Genomic DNA, 21,987 nt, shown 5'->3' with positions numbered 1-21,987 from the left:
TTTTGCATATGAAAATGTTTAAATTGTTTTTACATATGGAATTATTTTTAACTGTTTTTATTGTTGATGTTTTTATTGCTAAATCAAGATATTTTAGGGGGAGCAATTCATAAATGGAATCAAATAAATAAATGAAAATTTGCTACACCACAGAGCTAGCTTTATTGGGCCAATGTTGTATACAACTGTACCTAAATAGGTTTTAAAATGAAATACATCCTTATACATTGGAGAATACTGAAAGAAAAAAGCAGGAAATGATGGGTTCACATTGTACCTTCAAACTGAACTCCCAACGTTTGCACAGTATGGGCCTCCTATTCTATGACTCACACACACTCACACACACACACACACACTCTCACACACACTCTGTCTCTCTCTCTCTCTCTCTCACACACACACACAGTCACATCTGCAACATACTAATTTATAAGGACAGTGGACTGGAGCCTTTGCCCTTGGCAGGCTTTGCTCACCTGTGACATTGCCACCATTGTCACTATAGTGCTGGCTTGGATTAGGCATGGGGGCATGCAGCAAAACCACAACAGACTGACGGGACTGTGCAGAGCAGAAGGGGAAGATGTGTGTATGTTTTTGATGAAATACACTGGGAGGAGACCTGTACGGAGCAACATGCAACTGGACAGGAAAATACCATCTGTCATACTGAGGAGCTCTTTGCTAGTTAATAATAATTGCTTACCTGCTGGTAGTAGATGTAGGCCAGGATTCCAGCAATTATCTCAAGCAGGAAGATGCACAACAGCAATATAAAATACTGAAAAAAGCAAAAGGCAAGGTTGTTAAAATAGCTTAGAGCATAATGTCACAGGTGAAAGGCAGCCCTGGAATCTATATAAATCTATGAGGGAAATGCTCAAACGGATCCACTTTCCCCATAAAAATGTCTTCAACAAAACAAGCAGAGGTGGGTGCTAATGCAGAGAATCGGTAGCACAGAATGGGAAAAGATAGTGGCTGTGATCCAATGGCACAGCTAGAGATATTAAGTTGGGGTCATTAGATGCAGCTGCAAAAACCAACATAATTAACACATGAAGCTACCTTGTGTTGAGTCAGGCCCATCTAGCCAAGTCTTGTCTATTCCAATTGGCAATGGATCTCCCCTGCAACAAGGAGAAGTCTTTCCTAGCCCTGTTATCCAAGATTCTTGTGACAGGAAATTGAGCCTTGAGCATTCTAGGGATTGAGCTGTGAACATTCTGCATGCAAAGCATGTGCTACTGAACTTTGGTCCCTCCCCAATAGTTTTTGCAGCTGTGATTCCTGCTTCTCTCTGGCCAATGCCACTTGTCTTGAAATGCAATCCCTTTAAACTGACATCATTAGGAACTCATCACAAGCTTGTTAGGTGACAGTGGAATGCTTCGTTGATTAAGGCACAGAGGATTTTGGGCTTCTCAAAGAGAGGGCTCTCCCAAGTGGACAGAAGTCAATAACATGCCTGCAGCAGCAGAGGAACAGCTTCAGGAACTTTCGACTTGAACTGTCAAGGCAGTTGTTTCAAAAGAAGAAAGCCATGTGTGCATTGTAGAAGGGTTTCCTGGCCCAAGCTCCTCAGAGACCCCTAAGACAAGCCTTTCAAATTGACAACCAACCCAGAACATGAGCTAGACTTCGATTCTGTATCTTCCAGAACCCACAATGTATTACATCACTGAGCTTATCATAACTAGTTTGAGTTGTTATATGCACAGCCAACTATAGACTCAGAATGTTTAGTTTCTCTGTTTAGTTTCCATCGCCAAGTTAAGACCTTTTTATTTCGGTTAGCTTTTGAATTGTAATGTGTGATATACTGTATATTTCTTATAATGTTTTATAACTTGTTTGGTATGTTATACTGTACTATGTTGTTTTATTATGCTATTGTTTGCCGCTTAGAATTCCTTGGAACTGAAGCGGGATATAAACTTTTTAAATAAATAAATAAATAAATGTATATAAATGGAGAAATATTAAATGTATTTCGTTGGGAACTTTTTGTATACAAGTATCAGCCACCTCCATTATTGTATTTTGCCATACGCAATGACAGTGTTGCATGTTTTTGGTAGTCTAGTTTTTCTTTTTTGTTTTTCTGGATGAACTTTTATGGGGCAGTTTAGAGAAGGTAAAGCCAAGAAGGAAAAATATTTAAAGCCCAAAGGCCTGAACTTCCCAGAGAGAAACTGCACAAATTCATCAGTGTAGATAATTGTCCTGCTCTGCAGTTATGGAAAATGTTCAGTTATCTCCTGGACCAGATCTTCTTTTTTAACCTCTCTAAAATTCAGAGGCTGAGCAAGAAAGACAGCTCCAACCTGATAAGGTGGAGTTTCTGTTGGTGGGTGGTTCTTCTGTGGGCTGGTGTTCAACCTGCTATGGATGGGGTTGTACTCTCCCTAAAGGATCAGATTCATAGTCTGGGGGTGTTCATTCATCTAGCCTTGTCACGGGAGGCTCAAAAAGCCACTATGGAATAAAGAGCCTTCTACTCGCTAAGGCCAGGATAACTTGGCCAGAGTTATCTATGTACTGTTAACTTCCAGATTAGACTACTGCAATATGTTATATGTGGGGCTGTCTTTGAAAAGTGCTCGGAAACTTCAGAAGCTATACTGCAGACTGGGATTGGGCATAAGTAACACATCTTGCCATTGTTTTGAAAGAGCGCCACTGGCATCTGGCTTGGTTCCAAGGACAATTCAAAGTAGTGCTGCTTATCTTTAAAGCCCAACATGGTTTGGGACCTGGGCACCAAAAGGTCAACCTTCTACCACATCAACCTGTCTGAACACTTTGGAAAGGGGTCGCCAGTCATTTTGGGCCATGGGCACATTTGGAAAATGCTCATGGGCACCACACACACCACCACCTATTCTCTTGACTTATTTATATTTATTCATTCATTAAATTTATGTCCCACGCCTTCCTGCAAGGGAACCTAGAGCGGCAAATACACACACACACTTCTAAAAACAGCCTTCTAAAAACGGTTAAAAACTCTAAAAGCAACCACCTACTCTCAAACTAATAGGAAGCTTCAACAGTACAATGACTATAATAGAATGCTTCTTTCAAGTCTAATTTCAGCTAGGAGAGGGGCCCCTGGGAAGGCCTCTGCAGCCTCACACAAGCAACCCCTGACTTACGACATGCACAGAGGCCACTCTCCAGATCTCCTGCATTGGAAGTAAGGCAGGTGGTGATGGGTCACTCAGCTGTGGTGCCCCATATATACAGTGCACTCCCAGAGTATTTCCAGCACCAGATAAAGACCTTTTTATTTTTCCAGGATTTTATAAATACCTATGTTGATTTATGTGGTCTTTAGAATTTTTTTTACAAGACTGATGTTTTTATGCTCTTTAAATAGTTGTCTTTCAATCTTTGATTTTATTGTGTGTACAATTTATTACTCTGCCAGTTTCCCTGGAAATATATACTATTGAAGGTCACAGTATAAATGTTATTTAACAAAATAAAAATAAGGTAGTAGGATTTCTCTGCCAGCCAGCCTTCAGTCTGGGAACACACAAGCTCAGCCATTCACACCCCACAAGGTCTGTTGGAGCCTCAAAACCAACTGCATGCTTGGACAAGATATCCTTTCATACCATGAGAATGAGTAACCTAGCAGAAAGGTGGCTAACCAAATGGGAGACTGAAATTGAATAGAAACACACCTTAACCCAAGGGATCACTTTTCTTTTGTAGGAGACAGGCTAGGCAATGCTACTGACATCATCCCTCCGTTAGGCTTGTATATTATAGGGAAAGGAAACAATCAACCAATGAGCTGGCAACTTGTTCTTTCCTGTGATTGTGTCCTCGCATTATCTCATTTGAAAGGAAACTTGTCTCCCCGCCCCCTGACAACCACATCACTGAAATTATACAATTCCTTTCTCAGCTGGCAATATGATCAGGGATGACAGAAAGGTCTTGTTTCAAAATGGCACAGCTGTAGGACATCAAAGATATAGAGATGCACATTTCCTCCATAAGAGCCCTTTTATTGTTTCCCCCAATTTTGATTTGGCAACCCCAAACACAATTTGATAAGAGTAGTATTTAGAATAGAAGCCCTAACATTGCTGGAAGGGAATGAGACACTAGCCATCTCTCTCTGTTCTCTACCACCCATTTCCTACCCAGATAATCCCGCCACAGTGTACCACAAGGCATGAACATGATGCAACCACACAAAAGTGTCTGCAGAGCAAACCGCTGCAGATGACTGAAGCAAGCTATAACTGGGGGTGATGTTGCTGGGGGGGCATGGGATAATCTATCAGGGCTGCTATTAGTCAAAGTAAGCTGGGTGAGGGGAGGAGAAACAATATTCCACAACTCCAAAGGAAGATCAGTTAAATATCCCATGTGAATCATCTACTGGAATATCTTCAAAATAAAGTTTTATGGAGGCCACAAGTACTCCATGCCTGATACCCTGTCTTCTGTTATGGCACCACCTAATACTACAAGGGGGGGGAGAAAGTGGGAAACTCTGGTCTCAGCTGGAGAGAGAGAGAAGCCCTTGATAAACAATGGGTCACCTACTTATGGCCATTATTATAAAGGAGTGTCTTCTGGCTTTGAATCATTATGACTATAAAATAACACAACAGACACATCCCCTCTCAGACTTTCATTTACCATGATGATCCACAAAACTATTCTTTCATATGACATTCTATACTGAACATCAAGATTACGACATTGAAATAAACTGGGATTTCCTGGTGCATGATAGCTCCTTATGCTTTTTGCAAAGATTTTTGGGAGATGACAGCCTTCAACAACCTGGTGTCCCCTAGCTGTTTTGGACTACAACTCTCATCATGCTGGCTGGGGCTGATGGGAGTTGTTGTCCAACACAGCTGAAGGGCATCAGGTTGGCAAAGGCTGGGATATGGGTTTGAGCTCAGAGTTGGCAGAAGCCTTCAAGCCAACACAGCCTGGCTGGCCACAAAGTGTTTGTTGTGTGTATTGCTTAAATAAACCGGAGGCCAAGTGACAGGCGACAATAGATCTGTCACAACCAGACACTCAGAGGAGGGGAGATGACAACAAAAGGGTCTTTTGTTTCCAAGAGACAATCATTAGTCTTCTGTGGCAAAACAACAATAAAAGGGCTGTACCAAATTTTTTGACTGTAATTCCTGGCTTTGAAAGACAGAGACAAAAAGAGAGACCTCTTTAATACAGTGAGCTATTGTGCATGCACCAAAATGGACTGGTATGGTCTATAGGCCATATCAGCTCCACTAGCATCACAAGCCATGAGAAGCACTTCAGAAATACCATAATGTTTCCTTTGTCCTAACCGTACAGTGTCCTTTGTCATGCACACAGCCATATCTGACTAAAGAGGGCTACTTCATACATTATGCTGCATTGTCAGAAAAGAATTTCTCTCCAAGACCACATATAGTCGGAACAAAACTGAGTTTCACTCTGCCCTTCCTACACTACTCTTTTACACACTTTCTGCAACACAGGCATTAATACCCTTGTCAGAAAGAGTACCATGTGAAGGATCCCATAGGAAAAGAGGAAGCTGCCTTATACCAAGTCAAACCATTGGTCCATCTAGTTCAGTATTGTCAACACTCGGTGGCAGTGGCTTTCCAGAGTCTCAGGCTTTTGTTGCTTAACCCATCTTGCCCTGCTCTGATTTAGGATTGCTCTCCGTGTCATTCCATACCCCAAGTACTTTCTTTTTATTCAAGGAATGCCTACCACTCTCAGGAGATTCCGCTGCTCTCTGAACGTAGCACAGCAGCCCAAGATGCCGGTGATCATGACAACAACACCTGCCACCACCAGGATGTAGGCTGTTGCCATGTACGTATTGGACTGCAGGAGGCTAATGTAATCGCTCTTTTCAGCCAGGGTCCAGATGCCCACTGCCATCACGGCTCCACCTGCCAGCTTAGAGAAAAAGGCAGGTAATGAAGAAAGCGTAGCTGAGATAATCTCTTCTTTTACATGAACACTATTGTCTAGTGCAGGGGTGAGGAACTTTTGTTCCTCCAGATGGTGCTGAACTACAACTCCCATCAGCCCAAGCAAGCATGGCCAATGGCCAGGGATGATGTAGTTCAGCAACATCTGGAGGGACATAGGTTCTTCACCCCAATCTAGCAGGACACCAAAATTCTCCTAAGCTGCTGAGGATACATATACCAGTGATGAATTAGTTTTGTAGTGTTCTCATGAACCTTGACAGAGACTGATTTTAGTAGCAATTTTCCCTACAGACCCGACATATCTTCTTCATCAATGCTTTCACCCACATGCTCCTCCCAACATTTCTTTAAATCTTCATAGGAGCCTACAACATGCAGAGATAAATTTTTATAAAGCGCAGAAACGGGGCCTTTGTCAAGGGCGCTTTATTCAAATGCCATAAGCAGCCTGGTGGCATGGGACAGTATTTCCATGTTGTTGATCTTTTGTATTAGTGTAATATAGATACTATCTTTATATATTTGAGTTTATTCTACACATTGTTGTGAGACTCCTACAGCGTGTTTGTAACCAAAGACAAAGCCTCTTCTGTAGAAATAAAAGCAGCAATGGAGAACTTCTGCCTCTCCAGATGTTGGTGGATGACAACTCCTATCATCCTTGACCATTAACCCAGCGTGGTCGGGTAGATGGGAGTTGAGAGTCCAGCAACATCTGGAGGGCTCCCCATCTCTGAAATAAAGTGTTAGGAACCACTTTCCCCAGTCTTTCTTCATGTCACCTCTAGCAAGCATCAAGCCTTCAAGCAAAAAGAACGAATGAACTCATCCAACAGCTGTAATGAAAAAGCCTATTTCAAAGATGTCTCCTGGTCAAATGTAAGCTATGGGAAGAACAGAATAAATAAAGGCCAGTGTATGTGTTCAGGGAAAAGAACACATCATTCAGCCAACCTGGAACTTACCACTTTAGAATGCAGTTTGGAGATTGCCCAGTTGAATGCTCTCCTATGGCTACATCACAAACTCCCCATCTTCAGAAAGCTACCATATCAAGGAGCTATTCTAACCTAGCATTCACCTCAGTGTGCTAGGTTTCTGTGCCTGATAGGTAAAGAGTTTGGACATTATATTCTCAACCTGCATTCTGAAGCGGTGGAGTCTTAATGGGCAGTGCTTTTCATAAAGTGGCTGTTAAGTTGCCTGAAAAGTTTTCTCTTTGCATCTGCTCATTTTGCGGGAGGCTCATTGTTATCTTTAAAGCACATGGAAAAGAAATAAAAGTGTGTGCCAATTATCCTTTTGCCACAGGATATGCCAAATTCACACCACAAATTAGTGAGGTACACAAAATGGTTAAAACTGGCTCCTTACCCAGAAGAAGAAGTTGAAGATGAAGAGCAGATATTTGAGACAGATGGTCCCACATGTTTCCTTATTTTCAGTGTATTCACGCATTGTCTTAATTTAGCAGAACTGTAGAAAAGCATCAAGAAAAAGAAAGGTCAACTCCTAATTAATTTCTCCCTTTTCCACCAATATGCAACTATCATCCAACTTTCTTTCTTCTGTCTTCAGCAATCACTCTTAATAGGGATCGCTGAGATATACCTTAAGATATTCATCTGGAAAGAAGCAAGACTTGATACCACAGGCCCACTCTGTCAGTTCCAGGGCAGATCATAGGAACAGCTGTCCAGAGTTTCAGACAGGGAACATTCCCAGCTCAACTTGGAGATATTGGGGATTGAACCTGGAATCTTCTACATGTAAAACAGATGATCTACCATGGAGCTAAGGTCCTTTTTCTATTAGGTCTACTGTTAAGATCACTATATGCAATTGCATAGAAGGTTCCAGCACTCCTCCCCTCCAATCTATGACGCCTTATTGATAGTAGTGGGTATGTGATCATATGGGCAAGGTACTCTAGATCCAGGCTATGGAGGATTTTATAAGCCAGGAATAAGGAACCTGCAGCCCTCCAGATATTGTTGGGTTCCCATCACCCCTGACCACTGGCCATGCTGAGTGTGGTTGATGGGAATTGGAATCCAACAACATCTGGAGGGCCACAGGTTCACCTATCCTGTTATAGCCCAGCACCAGCGCCTTGGATAGTGCCAAAAGTCAGAGCACAAATGTATGAGAAATGGTCTTGCTCTGTTTCCCCTGGTAGTAAAGAGTGAGAAACAGCAATCCATCCTTGGATTTACTGTGCAATCAGTTTGGTACAAATTTCCACCTTTTCTCCTCTCTCCCATTTGGAAGCTGTGTCATCCCCTTAGGAAATGGTACATGATGGGGGGAGGCAGAAAGGAATCTCCAAAGCTGATCCATCTCAATCTGTCCCTTTTGCCCAATTATACAATAAAAGATTTGCTTTTTCTGTCAGTACATGTGACAGCATTGTTGGCAGCAAACAACATTCACAAGCAAAGGGAGAGGTTTAGAGATGACAGCATAGATCCAAGATAGTATCAGGGAAAGAACGGTAAGACCTCTTTCTTGGCTTCCTGACAGCTCTGTCATCACGAAAAATTACCATACAGCTCTGGCAAAACACAGAAAAGAACTTCAGATGCATTCATTTGTCCTCAACGATCCCACTCACATCCATTTTGCCTCTGGATATAGTGTTTGTAAAAAATTAGAGATTTACTGTCCCCGGGACAAAAAAACCCCACACCAGCAACTTTTGTTTATCTATAGAGCAGATTATATCAAGCACTAAAGAAGACACCTGTGCCACAAGCATAAACTCAGTTTCCTGTCATGGTCCTCCCACCCCACAACAGAATCCTGGGAACTATAGTTTACAAGGTTGTTAAGTACTCTCTGTTAGAGAGTACCCACTTAGCACTACAGTTCCCAGGGGTCATTAGAGGAAACTAGTCTAGTAATCCTGGAATGAAAGCTGTGTAAAGTTCCCACATGTTAAAGACCTGTGAGCCAGTGTGGTGTAGTGGTTAAGGTGTTGGACTAGGACCTGGGAGACCAGGGTTCGACTCCCCACATAGCCATGAAGCTCACTGGGTGACCTTGGGCCAGTCACTGCCTCTCAGCCTCATGAAAACCCTATTCATAGGGTCGCCATAAGTCGGAATCGACTTGAAGGCAGTACAGTACATTTACACCTGTGAGAACATTTGTGTTTAATTCTGAAAACGTATGAACAGGCAGCATAAGAAGAAGAGATAACAGAACTGAAATACTTATGGTCAGTTTCACTGGACCTGGGATATGGGACCTGTGGCTCTCTTGATGTTGTTCTGGTCACAACAAAGATGTAACATTTCTAGACTGTTCATAATGCTAGAACCCAGGGTCTTTCAGTGAAGATGAATGGTGGCAGATTCAGGACAGACAAAAGTAAGAACATCTTCATACAGCACATATCAATGGCCACCATCTTGGACGGCTTTCAAAGGAGATTTAGACAAATTCATGGAGGGTAAGTCTATCAATGGCTACTAGCCATGATGGTTATGTACTACCTCTAGTATCAGAGGCAGTAGGCCTCTGAGAACCGGCTGCTGGTAACATGAGAAGGAGAGTGCTATTGTGCTCATATCCTGCTTGTGGGCTTCCAATAGGGATCTGGTTGGCAACTGTGGGAACAGAATGTTGGACTTGATAGGCCTTTGGTCTGACAGGGCCTCATGTGTGGTTAGAAGAGAAGCAGCTGCAAGTTCATTCTTGAGAAGCCTTCTATAAAGTACTACAATAATCAGACTTCATCATACCTGAAACTAATATCCACTCTATGAACACTGCATGATAAGATACGGTACAGGAAAGCATACTGTTACTTCTAGGAATAAGACTTGCCACCATCCTGTACAAAACTATGTTGATTTCCTGAACTGACCTGGAAGTCAGAGGTGTTACTAACTGACCCAAGGTCAGCATTTGTTGTGAGAGATCCAGAAAAGAAGGTTTTTCACAAGCACAATTTTGCTGCCCAATTTTACAGCAGTCCTGCTATTTGCCCTCTTCCCTCTCCTTCTATAACGTGTTAAGAGTCCAGTTCTGTTCTCCTCTGGGAAGGCATGTTGGGAAGCAATGTGGTTTGCTGCTCTGATTCAAGAGCAGTCTAGTAGTAGCCACATCCATAATGGACAGCACCATCCTAGGACATGAATCTGTTTAGCCCTTGCACGGACAGTATCACCTCTAGAAGAAGTTGGCATCATCATATGTGGCGGAGGGGATGCTAACAGTGGAACACAACACCCAAAAGTAAATGCCACCCAGCTGTTTTAAAACATTATATTCCCATTTTAAAGCCGCACTCATCTATAAATTAACCACATTCCAATTATTTCATCTCAGTGAGCGGCAGCTATTAGGTATACATAGCTCTAATCCATAATGCTTAAAAGATATTGATAGCCTGACTAGATTTCTGTGCATATATAATAATTGGATTTTGAAGTTTCTGAGTTCTGATTAATGCATAACAAACTGGAATATTGGTCAATCCCCTTTATCACATGCTCTTATACTAATGCCTTAAGACTACACAGGATATCAGTGGTCTTTCGTGACTCCATTCCTAAGTACCCTCTTCCGCAAATTCCACGATTAGAGTGTCTTTATTTGAAACTCGGTGGGCGGACCAAAATAACAATTTTACTGGTGTATCGACCTCCCCGCTGCCCAGCAGTCCCTCTATCTGGACTATCCAAATTGATCTCCGACCTGTTATTGGAATCTCCCAGGATGTTGATTCTGGGTGATTTCAACATCCACGCAGAGTCTTCACTTCATGGAGAGGCCCGAGACTTTATAGCAGCAATGTCTACTATGGGCCTATTTCAACTAATAACAGGCCCTACTCATACAGCGGGTCACACCCTCGATCTTGTTTTTTATGCGGGACAGGACGACAAGGTTCTAGGAGTGGTAGATCCCTTGATAACTCCGTTGTCATGGACAGACCATCACCTAGTCAGCTTTAGGCTAACTGCGACTCATACCCACCGGGGGGAGAAGGGACCTATTAAAATGGTCCGCCCCAGGAGACTGATGGATCCTGATGGTTTCCTATCAGCCCTTGGGGAATTCCCTGTCTCCCAAGTAAACGATTCCGTCGATACTCTGGTCAATCTCTGGAACAGTTCTCTGACCAGGGCGATCGACACAATCGCTCCCGAGCGTCCCCTCGTGTGTTCCAGAAGAAAACCAGCCTTATGGTTCTCAAATGAACTGATGGTGATGAAACGCACTCGTCGGGGGCTAGAGCGACGTTGGCGGAAAACTCGAAGCAAATCTGATCGACTTGTCGTTAAAGAATTTTCAAAAATTTATTCAACTATTAGACTATCTACTCAAAAGGCCTTTTTTACAGCTTCCATCTCATCAGCCATTAACCAGCCGGCTGAATTATTCCGTGTGGTTAGAAACTTGCTTAACCCAGCTGACCCTGGGGATAACAGGGATTTTTCCCCAAATCGCTGTCAAGAGTTTGCCTTTTATTTTGCGAATAAGATCGATCAGATCCGCTCCGACTTAGAAGCCAATTTCAATGCAGTCTCTATGGATGTACCTTCGGCCTCTGTCTGTCTAATTAAAATGGATTCCTTTCAACTTGTTCAACCTGAAGATATAGACAACCTCCTTGGAGGAATGAGACCTACTACCTGCCCACTTGACCCTTGCCCTTCATGGATTATTAAACAAGCCAAAGGAGGTCTGGCTCAATGGGTCTGTGGAGTAGTTAACGCCTCACTCCAACAAGGCTCCCTACCGGGATGTCTGAAAGAGGCCATCGTGAGACTGCTCTTGAAGAAATCCTCCTTAGACCCATCATGCTTGGGCAATTATCGACCAGTATCCAACTTACCTTTTCTAAGTAAAATCGTGGAACGGGTGGTGTCTAGTCAACTTCAACGCTTCCTAATGGAAACGGATTACCTTGACCCATTCCAATCTGGGTTCAGACCTGGCCACGGGACCGAAACGGCTTTGGTCGCCTTGGTGGATGACCTTCGAAGGGAATTAGACAGGGGGAGTGTGTCCCTGTTGATTCTCCTGGATCTCTCGGCAGCCTTTGACACCATCGACCATGGTATCCTTATTAATCGCCTCTCGGGGATGGGGCGTGGGGGTACTGTGCTTTGCTGGCTCCGCTCATTCCTGGAAGGTCGATCTCAAAAGGTATTAATTGGAGACTCTTGTTCAGCCCCCTGGCCGCTGACCTGTGGTGTTCCACAGGGTTCCATCCTGTCTCCATTGTTATTTAACATTTATATGAAGCCACTAGGTGAGGTCATCTGGAGGTTTGGAGTTCGTTACCACCAATACGCTGATGATACTCAGCTTTACTTCTCCTTTCCCCCTGAAGCCAAGGAAGCCGTTCGTCCCCTAAACCAGTGTCTGTCCTCAGTGACGGATTGGATGAAGAAGAACAAGTTGAAATTAAATCCAGACAAGACAGAAATGCTCCTTGTCAGTCACAAGGCTAACCTGGAAACGTGGAATGTACCTGTGTTAGACGGGGTTACACTCCCCCTGAAGACCCAAGTCCGCAGTTTGGGTGTGCTTCTGGACTCGGCTTTGAACCTGGAAGCACAGGTTGCTGCTGTGTCCAGGAGCGCTTTTGCCCAGCTAAGACTGGTCCGCCAACTGCGCCCGTTTTTAGAGTTATCTGATTTGATGAGGGTAACTCATGCCTTAGTTACATCCCGGCTCGACTACTGCAACGCACTCTACGTGGGGCTGCCTTTGAAGACAGTTCGGAAGCTTAAACTGGTCCAACGTGCAGCTGTAAGAATGCTAACAGGAGCCGATATTTGTGCTCACACAACTCCTCTGTTGCAACATCTGCACTGGTTGCCGATCTGCTTCCGGACTCAATTCAAGGTGCTGATGTTGACATTTAAAGCCCTTTACGGCTTGGGCCCTGTCTATCTATCCGACCGGCTGTCTTTTTATAACCCTCCCCGTTTTCTGAGGTCTTCTGATAACTTCCTCCTTAAGATACCCTCTTCCACCCAAGTTCATCTGGTAGGAACCAGAGACAGGGCGTTCTCAGTTATCACCCCGAGACTCTGGAACTCCCTGCCTATAGAGGCACGGTTAACCTCTTCACTCCCTGCATTTCGTCGCCAGGTTAAAACATATCTTTTTCATCTTGCTTTTAACCCAGATTAAGGATTAGGAAATCTTTTACCTATGAGATGATTAGGATCATTTTATTGTATAGGGCTTATTATCTAACGTTGTTTTAAATGGGTATTCTTAGCTGCTACTGTTGTTTTTACATTGTATTTTTTATCACAGAATTGTTCGCTGCTCTGAGCTTCTTCGAAGATAGAGCGGCATAGAAATGTTTTAAATAAAATAAATAAATAAATAAATATCATTATCCTTACCCCCTCTTGCATGAGTTTCTTGAAGCATGAGGCTAGTAGTAGTCTGATCATCTAGCACAGCTCTGCTTTTAAAACAAGCAAGACTGTGAAGAGGTACTAAAAGAGGGCTCTCTCATTGATTTTAGCGTTGCAGACAGAGAGCAGCAGGAGGTTTATGTAGCAGGGTGATTTATGGAGGATTGACGGCCAGTGACTCACAGAACAATCATTGCTGTCTCCAGTAGTCCTGGCCAGGAATAGCACCTCATAGCACAACAAGACTGTTCTTGCATTTAAATTGACAACCCAAGAAAAGTATTGCTGGAAATTAAACAGGCTATGCAAATCATTCTGCTTTACTGCAAACATATTTTTTTCACTGCCATCAGCAAGAACAGACTACTGTTTAGTCTGGTGTCCCCAGTCCTGTGGAAATGCAAAGTCAATGCATCTCAAAGGAACAGACTATCTAGCTCCAGAGGTGCATATACACAGCACTAACCTCCCCACCCCAAAATTTTGTGTTACACTCTCCTGCATTCCAAGCCAAGGACATTTGGATTCTGCCACCTGTATGAATTGTGCACATTAAGCAAGTATACATATTGTTTTTTGCCATACTTTATTCTGTTTCTGCAAGAAGTGCCTTGCATAAAAGCTTAACCCACCCATTGGAAATCCCACTCAGTGCCACCCCTTTGAACTTGTGAGACTCGCCATGTTATTTCCTACACATTTTTTAAAAGGCTGGAAATTTCCTTTTAAGAAAAGAGTGTTTTCAGGTTGTTGAAAATTGAAAAACTCAGTAGAAAATTCTGCACTACCATAGAATTCTGGAGGACATATAATCCTGCTCAGCATGTACATTACTGATCCAAACAACAGCAGAAGTTAGCAACCCACCACAAGTCACAGCATATCAGAAGAAAGGAGGCAAAGATCCCTTTAGTTTCAGGCACATTGCTCTCAGTCTGACCACAGGAGATTGCAAGCTTAATATAATTTTTGTCTTTTCAATCAAATCCTAGCCCTGGCCCACCCCACACCCCCTTAATTCACATAGCAAACTTGATAGGTTAAGAATGCAGGTTGAGTGGATCCCTATAGAGGACTCAGCTAGGAACACTTCACTGAACACCCAAACCTCAAATCCAACATGTGTGCTGACCTTGCATCTGTAAAGTTGCAGAAAGTGGGAAAACCAGCAGCACCTGTGGGACAAGTTATCAGTTAAGCACAAAGTGAAGCTATCACAGGGTTGACTTACTCCACAGATCTTTGCAAAAGCAAGTCTCAGTACAACAGCTTGGTCAGATCAACTCATCCCAGCAATGAACCTGTAAAGGGGCTGCCACCTCCTGTTGTTAAACTGGCACATATCGCAGTGGGGACAACCGACCGAACACTCAACTTGCACATCACCTAAAGCTGTGTTAATGGATACCGTATATGCTCATATTCTCCTCTAGAAGCCATAGAAATATTCTCCTCTAGAAGCCATAGAAAATAAATGTCATTGTACCTTAAGCAGGGCTGCAAAACACCAGGGGCATTAGTTGCAACTGACACATTCCAATCTGGGTCTAGTGAGCAATTTTAGCCCCCAATTTACAGAGAAAGGAAATTCACGGAGTGGGGTGGTTCATCCTCAGATCAAATTTATGCTCAGTCTGAAAAACAGCAGTGCCCTCACTTAAGAAGGGACTGATCCATGAGGACTAGAAGGCAGGATTTTTTGTGTGAACCTCAGCACAGCACTTGTATCTGCAACTTCTGGCTTGTGGAGAAAAGGAATTGTAGAGCTGAAAGAGTTCACAAAGGTCAGCTAATCCAACCTCATGCCAAGAGGTAGGGCTAATCCATTCACCAAGAGATCAACCCACTCACTGCAAACCATACTAGTACCTTAAACAAAAAAGCAGAGTGTAGTACCTTCCAGAGACTCATGCAGCATTAGAGATTTGGGTTGTTCAGAAAGGTGTCCCACCCCTCTATCTAGGTAGCCTGCGTTTCATTCCAAGACATTCTGTTCTTATTCACCATACGAAGGGCTGAGTTATCAGTTTAGCAGCACAAGATCATGCAAAACACAACATGCAGAATTCTCTGGAGCTGTTTATACACATCTCAAGATGTGCATTATTAGCAAGATTACAAAAATCCTGCAGGCAACATCATATTATTTAGAAATGTATACACATAGAAAGATTACCAACTAGTTTATCAGAGTTACTCATGTTCCTCAGTTCTCCCAACATACTTTTGGGGTCCTCAATTCACCAACTGAGCAAGGAAAAGAGGAAGATTTACCTCTGTAGCAGAGTTAGTGCAATTATTCTTAATACTACCTTCTCCTACATAAATGGGATTAAATCAAACCGGGGTGCACTTTCCTTTCCATGATTTACACAGAAACAGACCTATAAAATGTGGTCCTCCTATTGTCACCTGCGTGGAAGTAAACAATGTCCCCAAATTTCAGCCACTTACACTCACTTTCTTTTCTGTACATACACACACTCAAAATTGCCTGGGACAAAAGATATCCTGAAAAAGATATCCTGAAAAAGATATCCTGAAAAATCCCAAATGAATATTGTGTTTGGAATACTTTCATGTTCTGAACAATGTAATGTGTTGGGATAAAGAATGTCTCATGGGGGTTTTCAAACAACTATCTGCGGAAACAGAATTCAGTGTAATAGCAAGCATGCATCTACTCTGGAAAGCCGTATGCTCACAGTCATATAATTATAGACTATATACCTTTGTTGAGTCACGCACACCTTGCCTGAAATACTTGACTCTACTTGTACAGGAACAAAGAAAGCAGCCCCTGAAGCTATTTCTTCTAAACCTACCCTGAGGTTAGATCTAAACACAAAACAGGAGCTTAGAAAACAAAGGCCAAGCAACCCTTATGTTTCAGTAGCCATTTAGAAGACAAGAAGCAGGACAAAAAGAGAGCACACACAGAGTGTGAAAGTATAGTCTTCTAGCCTCAGAGAGCTTAACACATTGCCCATCACTGTATTATTAAACATTCATAGAGAAATTTAGCACTCTCTCTTTAGTGGGACTCAGATCAACCTCTGGTCAATTTATCATCTTGCTAAAATTCCCCTAGAAGGTTACAGCCTAGCCTTTGAAGGATCTGGATGTGGAATCAAATCAGTTACCTCTATGGTACTTCCCTTGCGCTAGCCCTTCTGAAATGGCCCAGTTGGGCACTAGGTTAACAACAAAATTCACCCCATGAGAAGAAACAGAATAATTTGAATTTATATAAACTAAGTGGCTATCATGTATCAAGTCAATCTAGTCCAGTTCTCTCTACTCTGGCAGTACCTCACTAAAGTCTCAGACATACATCTTTCCTGGCTTTGGAGATGCTTGTGAATAAGCTTCTTGTTCATGCAAAATAGGTACTCCATCATTGAGATGTGGGTCTTCTCCCCACAGGAAACAACCCTCATCCACATAAGGAGGCAGTTTCACCTGGTTCACAACTTCATGCTAAACCATGGTTTATTTAACAAACCATGGGTTGCCTCACAGATTATGATAAAAAATGGCTTATTTCTCCAAAGTTTGATTTATTTTCCAGTTGCTCTTGCCTTCTGCTTTTGTAGCTTGATGAGCATTTGGGGGGGGCGGACATGGCCAAACAAACTGGTTAAGGGAAAGGGCTGGGTTTGCATATAACACCAAGCTATCATTAAAACAAATGACAGTTTCTAAGCCATCAACAAACCATGGCTTCAGATTCTGGTTTGTTGGCAATAAACAAACCAAACTTAAGCTGTTGGGCAGCATTCAGACAATCAATCAAACAATAATAAATGGCATACCACTGAGGTCCCCAACATGGACCCATGGTATGCTCAGAAACCCAAGGTCCTGACTGGTGCAGGGTTAGGCAATTTGCCTATGGGGGTGGCATTGCCTTCATGTTTTGTCTGTGTTTTACTTGGTTTGGACAGAGGTGTCTGTGTTTTGCCTGCTGATGGGGGGGGGGTTCTGAGCATCATCAGTTTTTCTTCTGTGAAATGGGTATCTTGTGATGCTCACAACAGATTTCTTAATGTGTCCCTGGGCCCAAAAAGGTTTCATGTTATGTATGAACCAGGCCAAACCCTCAAAACTGTGGCTGAACTGGAAAGATTTGTTGGAAAATATGCCTAACGCATTTCAATGTATCACTTTATTAGGAGGTATTAAGAAAGATAACAGGATGACAATATTCAAGAAAATATGTCTATTTATTCTTTATTCAACACATTAGTACCTTACATTTCCTTATAAAAAACTCAAGAATATAACCTTTTAAACCAGTAATTTAAGAAACATCAAAACCTTCAAAATGACAATAACAAAATGACAACAACGAACTAATACTCTGTATAGTATCCAGGATCTCAAAAAACACAGTGACAAGGGACAATGATAAACAACAATTCTAAATATATATTTACCTAGTCTCTGAACTTCTTTGTTTAGCATAGCAACATTAAAAATCCAAAAAATCCTTTAAAAAATGTCATGTAACTGTTAGTCAGAGCATGAATCATACATAACGTCAGATATTTATAATGAGCATTGAGCAAACTCTATATGACTAAGAAAAGGTCTACAGCAGATAGCAGTAGACAAAAATAACTATTTGCAAAGGCAAGAATCATGTGGTTCCAAACATCTTGGTAATCCACGGATTCAAATGAGAACATAAAGCTAATAACAAAGCTGTTACCAGTTCCACTCATTGACTATTATGCAGCAAAGTGTAAAAATAACACTGCTCACTTACTACTATAACAACCACTAACTACTCTTCCCTCCTCTCAAATACCAGACTGATTCACACAAACATTATTTGGGCTTCCTTTTCAGCCCATGTGGGCTTTGTAAACTATTTGAAGAAGCCAACAGTGAGGTATGTGTGTGTGTGGGGGGGGGAAGGTCATGGAAATCTGCCTTCAGTCAAAAGAAGATGACAAAAAAGAGATAAAACTGGCTCATGTTTTGCTCCACTTGAGAATTGACTGTCCCTGTTTCCTGCAGAGATTTCGTAAAATGAGATCCATGGAAAATCAAGATAAAGACTCCTAGGTGGTATAAAATGCAAGCCCTACTCAGAGTAGACCCATTGAAGTTAAAAGACATGATTAACTTAGAGTAGACCCATTGAAATTAATAAACCTAAGTTAATCATATCTGTTAACTTCAATGGGTCTACTCTGAGTTGGACTTAGTTGAATACAATCCCTGGTCCTTTTGGTCCTTGTTCGTGCATATTAATTTATTATTTATTTATAAAAATATTTTATACCACTATGAAAAGCCTATGAATACAACCAAAAAAGGATTAATTGGATTGCCATAAGCGACTTGAAGGCATACAACAACAACAAATTTCTTTAAAACTACATCCATACTACCCTGAACACACCTAATCTCGTCTGATCTTGGAAGCTAAGCAGGGTCAGGACTGCTTAGTACTTGGATGGGAGACTGCCTGGGAATACTGGCTGCCATAGCCTTAGAGGAAGGCAATGGTAAACCACTTTGGAATACCTCTTACCATGAAAACCCTATGAATATATATATATATAAAAGATTCATCCGGTCGCCATAAGTCGTAATTGACTTGAAGGCATATAATAACAAATTTCATTAAAAACATAACATGGTTTACAGCATGTTTAACACAACAACCATAGAACAAAAAACCTTAAAAATACAATAGAAACAAAGGTCAATTGTTGCAAAAAAAAAAAAAAAAAGCATGTTCTTAATTGCCTGCATAAACCTGCTGGAACAGTAAGGTTTTAAGCAGACATTTAAAAGTTAAAACAGAAGGTGCCTGCTGAAATTCTGTTGGCAGAGCATTCCAGAGAACTGAGCAATGACACAGAAAGCTCAATTTCGTGTCTATGTTAAATGAGCCTCGTCAACTTGGGGAGACGACCAAAGCTGCTCCTGCAGATGATCTCAGTGATTGAGCTGGAGTATGAGGGTTCAAGCGGTCCCTAAGATACCCTCGACCTAAGTTGTTCAGGGCTTTGTAAATTAATACAAGGACCTTGAACCTGGCTTGGTAGCATATGGGCAGCCAGAGCAGATGTTTTAAAAGTGGTGTCGCACGCTGTCAGCCATGTGCTCCCATCAGCAATCTGGCCACCGCATTTTGCACCAGCTGGAGCTTCCAAACCAGAACCAAGGGCAGCCCCACATAGAGTGCATTGCAGTAATCCAGCCTCGAGGTTACCAGCGCATGGACTACAGAGGACAGGCTATCCTTGTCCAGGAACAGCCATAGCTGATGAACCAGACAAAGTTGGTAAAAGATACTCCCTACAGAGGATACTTGGGCCTCTAGTGACAAAGATGAATCCAGGAGTACCCCTACGCTACAGACCTGGTATGACAAGCCTTATCCCACAATTAATCTGTTCGTCTTTAAGGTGCCACAGGACTCTTTTGTTGGTTTCAATTACTTTTTTTTAACTTGTCAAACTGCTCTTGATGACACCAGCAAGGTGTACCCAATTTGATCTATGAACAGCAAAAATGTTCTTTCAAGGTTTAACACCAGGTCTTTGCTTCCAGTAAGAGAAGTCTGGTGCCACATGACAGGCACAAATAGAACACCTGAATCAACGTAAGTTAACTTCTCCCTTATTGATGCACTTGTGGCAAATAAAGAAACCAGACACAAACCACTTGATTCTTGTATGACGATCAAAGCCTAGCATGCATGCTTGCTATCTGGGAACATTGTATCAGATAGGGAGCTTAACTGTGCACTAAGTACTGTAGATTGGAAACTTCACACACACACAATCAGAGATCAACCTTGTACCTGTTAGAGAGGAAGATCCAGTTAGGGAGAAGGAATTCTTCACATTTGTTATGCCTATGTTGCAATGGAAGGCATAAAAAAAAAAAGCAAAAATACAGGGCTTTGCTCTTTAAAATGGGAAATTGTCTGGAAACCATTTTCCAGGTTCTATAAACCAGAAATAAATACAGTCATCATGACACTCCATTGCTGTGGCCATCACAGCATTACCAGGACCAGGATTCAAATTGTCAGGACTAGCCCTTAGCATAGACCAGCTCTGCATGAATCCAATAAGTGTCAAGAGTGACATGTTAAAAAGAACGCAGGGTTAGAATTCATTTTCAGTGTCTTTTCTGGGCCTGAGAGGTCTAAATGAATAGGAGTGTGAACACCACAAACACACAATCCCCAAAATGGTATTACCTCAAAACCAATGTCAAAGTTGTGCACCATTTTTGTGTCACAAAATCCTGACTTCCGTGCCTCCATATCTTAGTCGGTACTGATATATCCAATCGGGAGTCATAGTTAACACAATATTTGATTTTGGGGTGGGGGAGGTTACCTCAGAACTTGTGCCAATGTTTTGTGCTAGTTTTGAGCCAAAATCCCATGAGTTTAGCGTAGCTTTTGACAATAATACCTACTAAGACATGGCAGCACAAAACCTGGAGTTTGTGGCACAAAACAGTACAACATCTTTGTGTTTTGAGGGCATACTAGATTTGGGGATTTCAATTTAGTACTCCTTAAAGAAAAGACCAGACAACAGCGTTTTGGTGGTTGCACTGTGTCAAGGGAGGATAAATCTGCTCCCCAACGCTAGAGACACAGGTAGCAGGATTCAAAAAACTGCTCTTGAAAACAAAGGCACCCTAATAATCTCCCGAGGAAAGCAAAGAGAATCTCTTCCTTTATCCCATAGATTGGCTCTGATGGAAGATGTACTGCAAAAACATTGGGTGGTAGTCAATGCTAGTTCTTCTCAGAGTAAACCCACTGAAGTTAACGGACATGACTAACTTGGATTCATTAATTTCAGTAGGTCTGCTCTTAATAGGACTTAGCTGAATACAACCCCATTGTTGTCAAAGGAGTAAATGTAAACCCTAAAGTGCACTTACTGAAATGTCAGAATGACATGCCAGGATATACAGTGAGCATGGTTGGAGTTAATGAGCAATTTGTTAAAGTGCAGATGGCAAAGCCTAGGGCATGCATGTGTCTGCCATGTAATTCCGTTTCTGAGTCACAGAGATGGTCTAGGCTGAAAGGGAGCCCTGATAATTTGGATCCTATTCCTTGGAATGCTGGGGTAATCAATATATGTCTGATAGGAACACCGGAAGCTGCCTTATACTGTACTGCGTCAGACCATTTGTCCATCTAGCTCAGTATTGTCTACACTGACTGGCAATGGCTCTCCAGGATTTCAGACAAGAGTCCTTCCCAGCCCCACCTGGCAATGGGGGGGACTGAAGCTGGGACCTTCTGCATTGAAAGCAGATGCTATGCCACTGTGCTGTAGCCTTGACTGTACTCCTCAGCTGCCCAGATGTGGCCCTGGGTCTTCCAGTTGCAGATCTCTATTTTAAACACATAGCTAAGTGAAAATACAATCCACCAGTAGAAAGGATTTTATTTCACAATTCACAGAAGTTTAAGAGACATATCTCTTGCCTCAACTAAACATACTTGAGAGCCAGCGTGGTGTAGTGGTTAGAGTGTTGGACTAAGCCCCAGAAGACCAGGGTTCAAATCCCCACTCAGCCATAAAGCTAAGCCTAACCTACCTCACAGG

At 42.3% G+C, this 21,987-nt stretch overlaps 1 protein-coding gene and 1 pseudogene across 2 annotated transcripts in view; one reads left to right on the top strand and one right to left on the bottom strand.

Annotated features, from left to right (window-relative positions):
- Window positions 1–21,987, bottom strand: part of CD151 (CD151 molecule (Raph blood group)) — a 48,648-nt gene that overhangs the window by 16,168 nt on the left and 10,493 nt on the right. For both annotated transcript variants that reach the window (XM_061610057.1, XM_061610058.1), the window contains exons 2-4: window positions 7,359–7,460; window positions 5,755–5,946; window positions 710–784 (exon numbers count right to left, since the gene is read on the bottom strand). In XM_061610057.1, coding sequence (XP_061466041.1) covers window positions 710–784; window positions 5,755–5,946; window positions 7,359–7,442 — 351 coding nt within the window. In that variant the 5' untranslated portion in view covers window positions 7,443–7,460. The remainder of the gene's footprint in view (window positions 1–709; window positions 785–5,754; window positions 5,947–7,358; window positions 7,461–21,987) is intronic.
- Window positions 18,764–18,882, top strand: LOC133378579 (5S ribosomal RNA; annotated as a pseudogene).

This window comes from Rhineura floridana, chromosome 2 (genome assembly GCF_030035675.1).
Source record: "Rhineura floridana isolate rRhiFlo1 chromosome 2, rRhiFlo1.hap2, whole genome shotgun sequence".
NCBI lineage: Eukaryota > Metazoa > Chordata > Lepidosauria > Squamata > Rhineuridae > Rhineura > Rhineura floridana.
The sequence above is the reverse complement of the archived record's forward strand: the minus strand, read 5'-3'. Positions and strand labels throughout refer to the sequence as shown.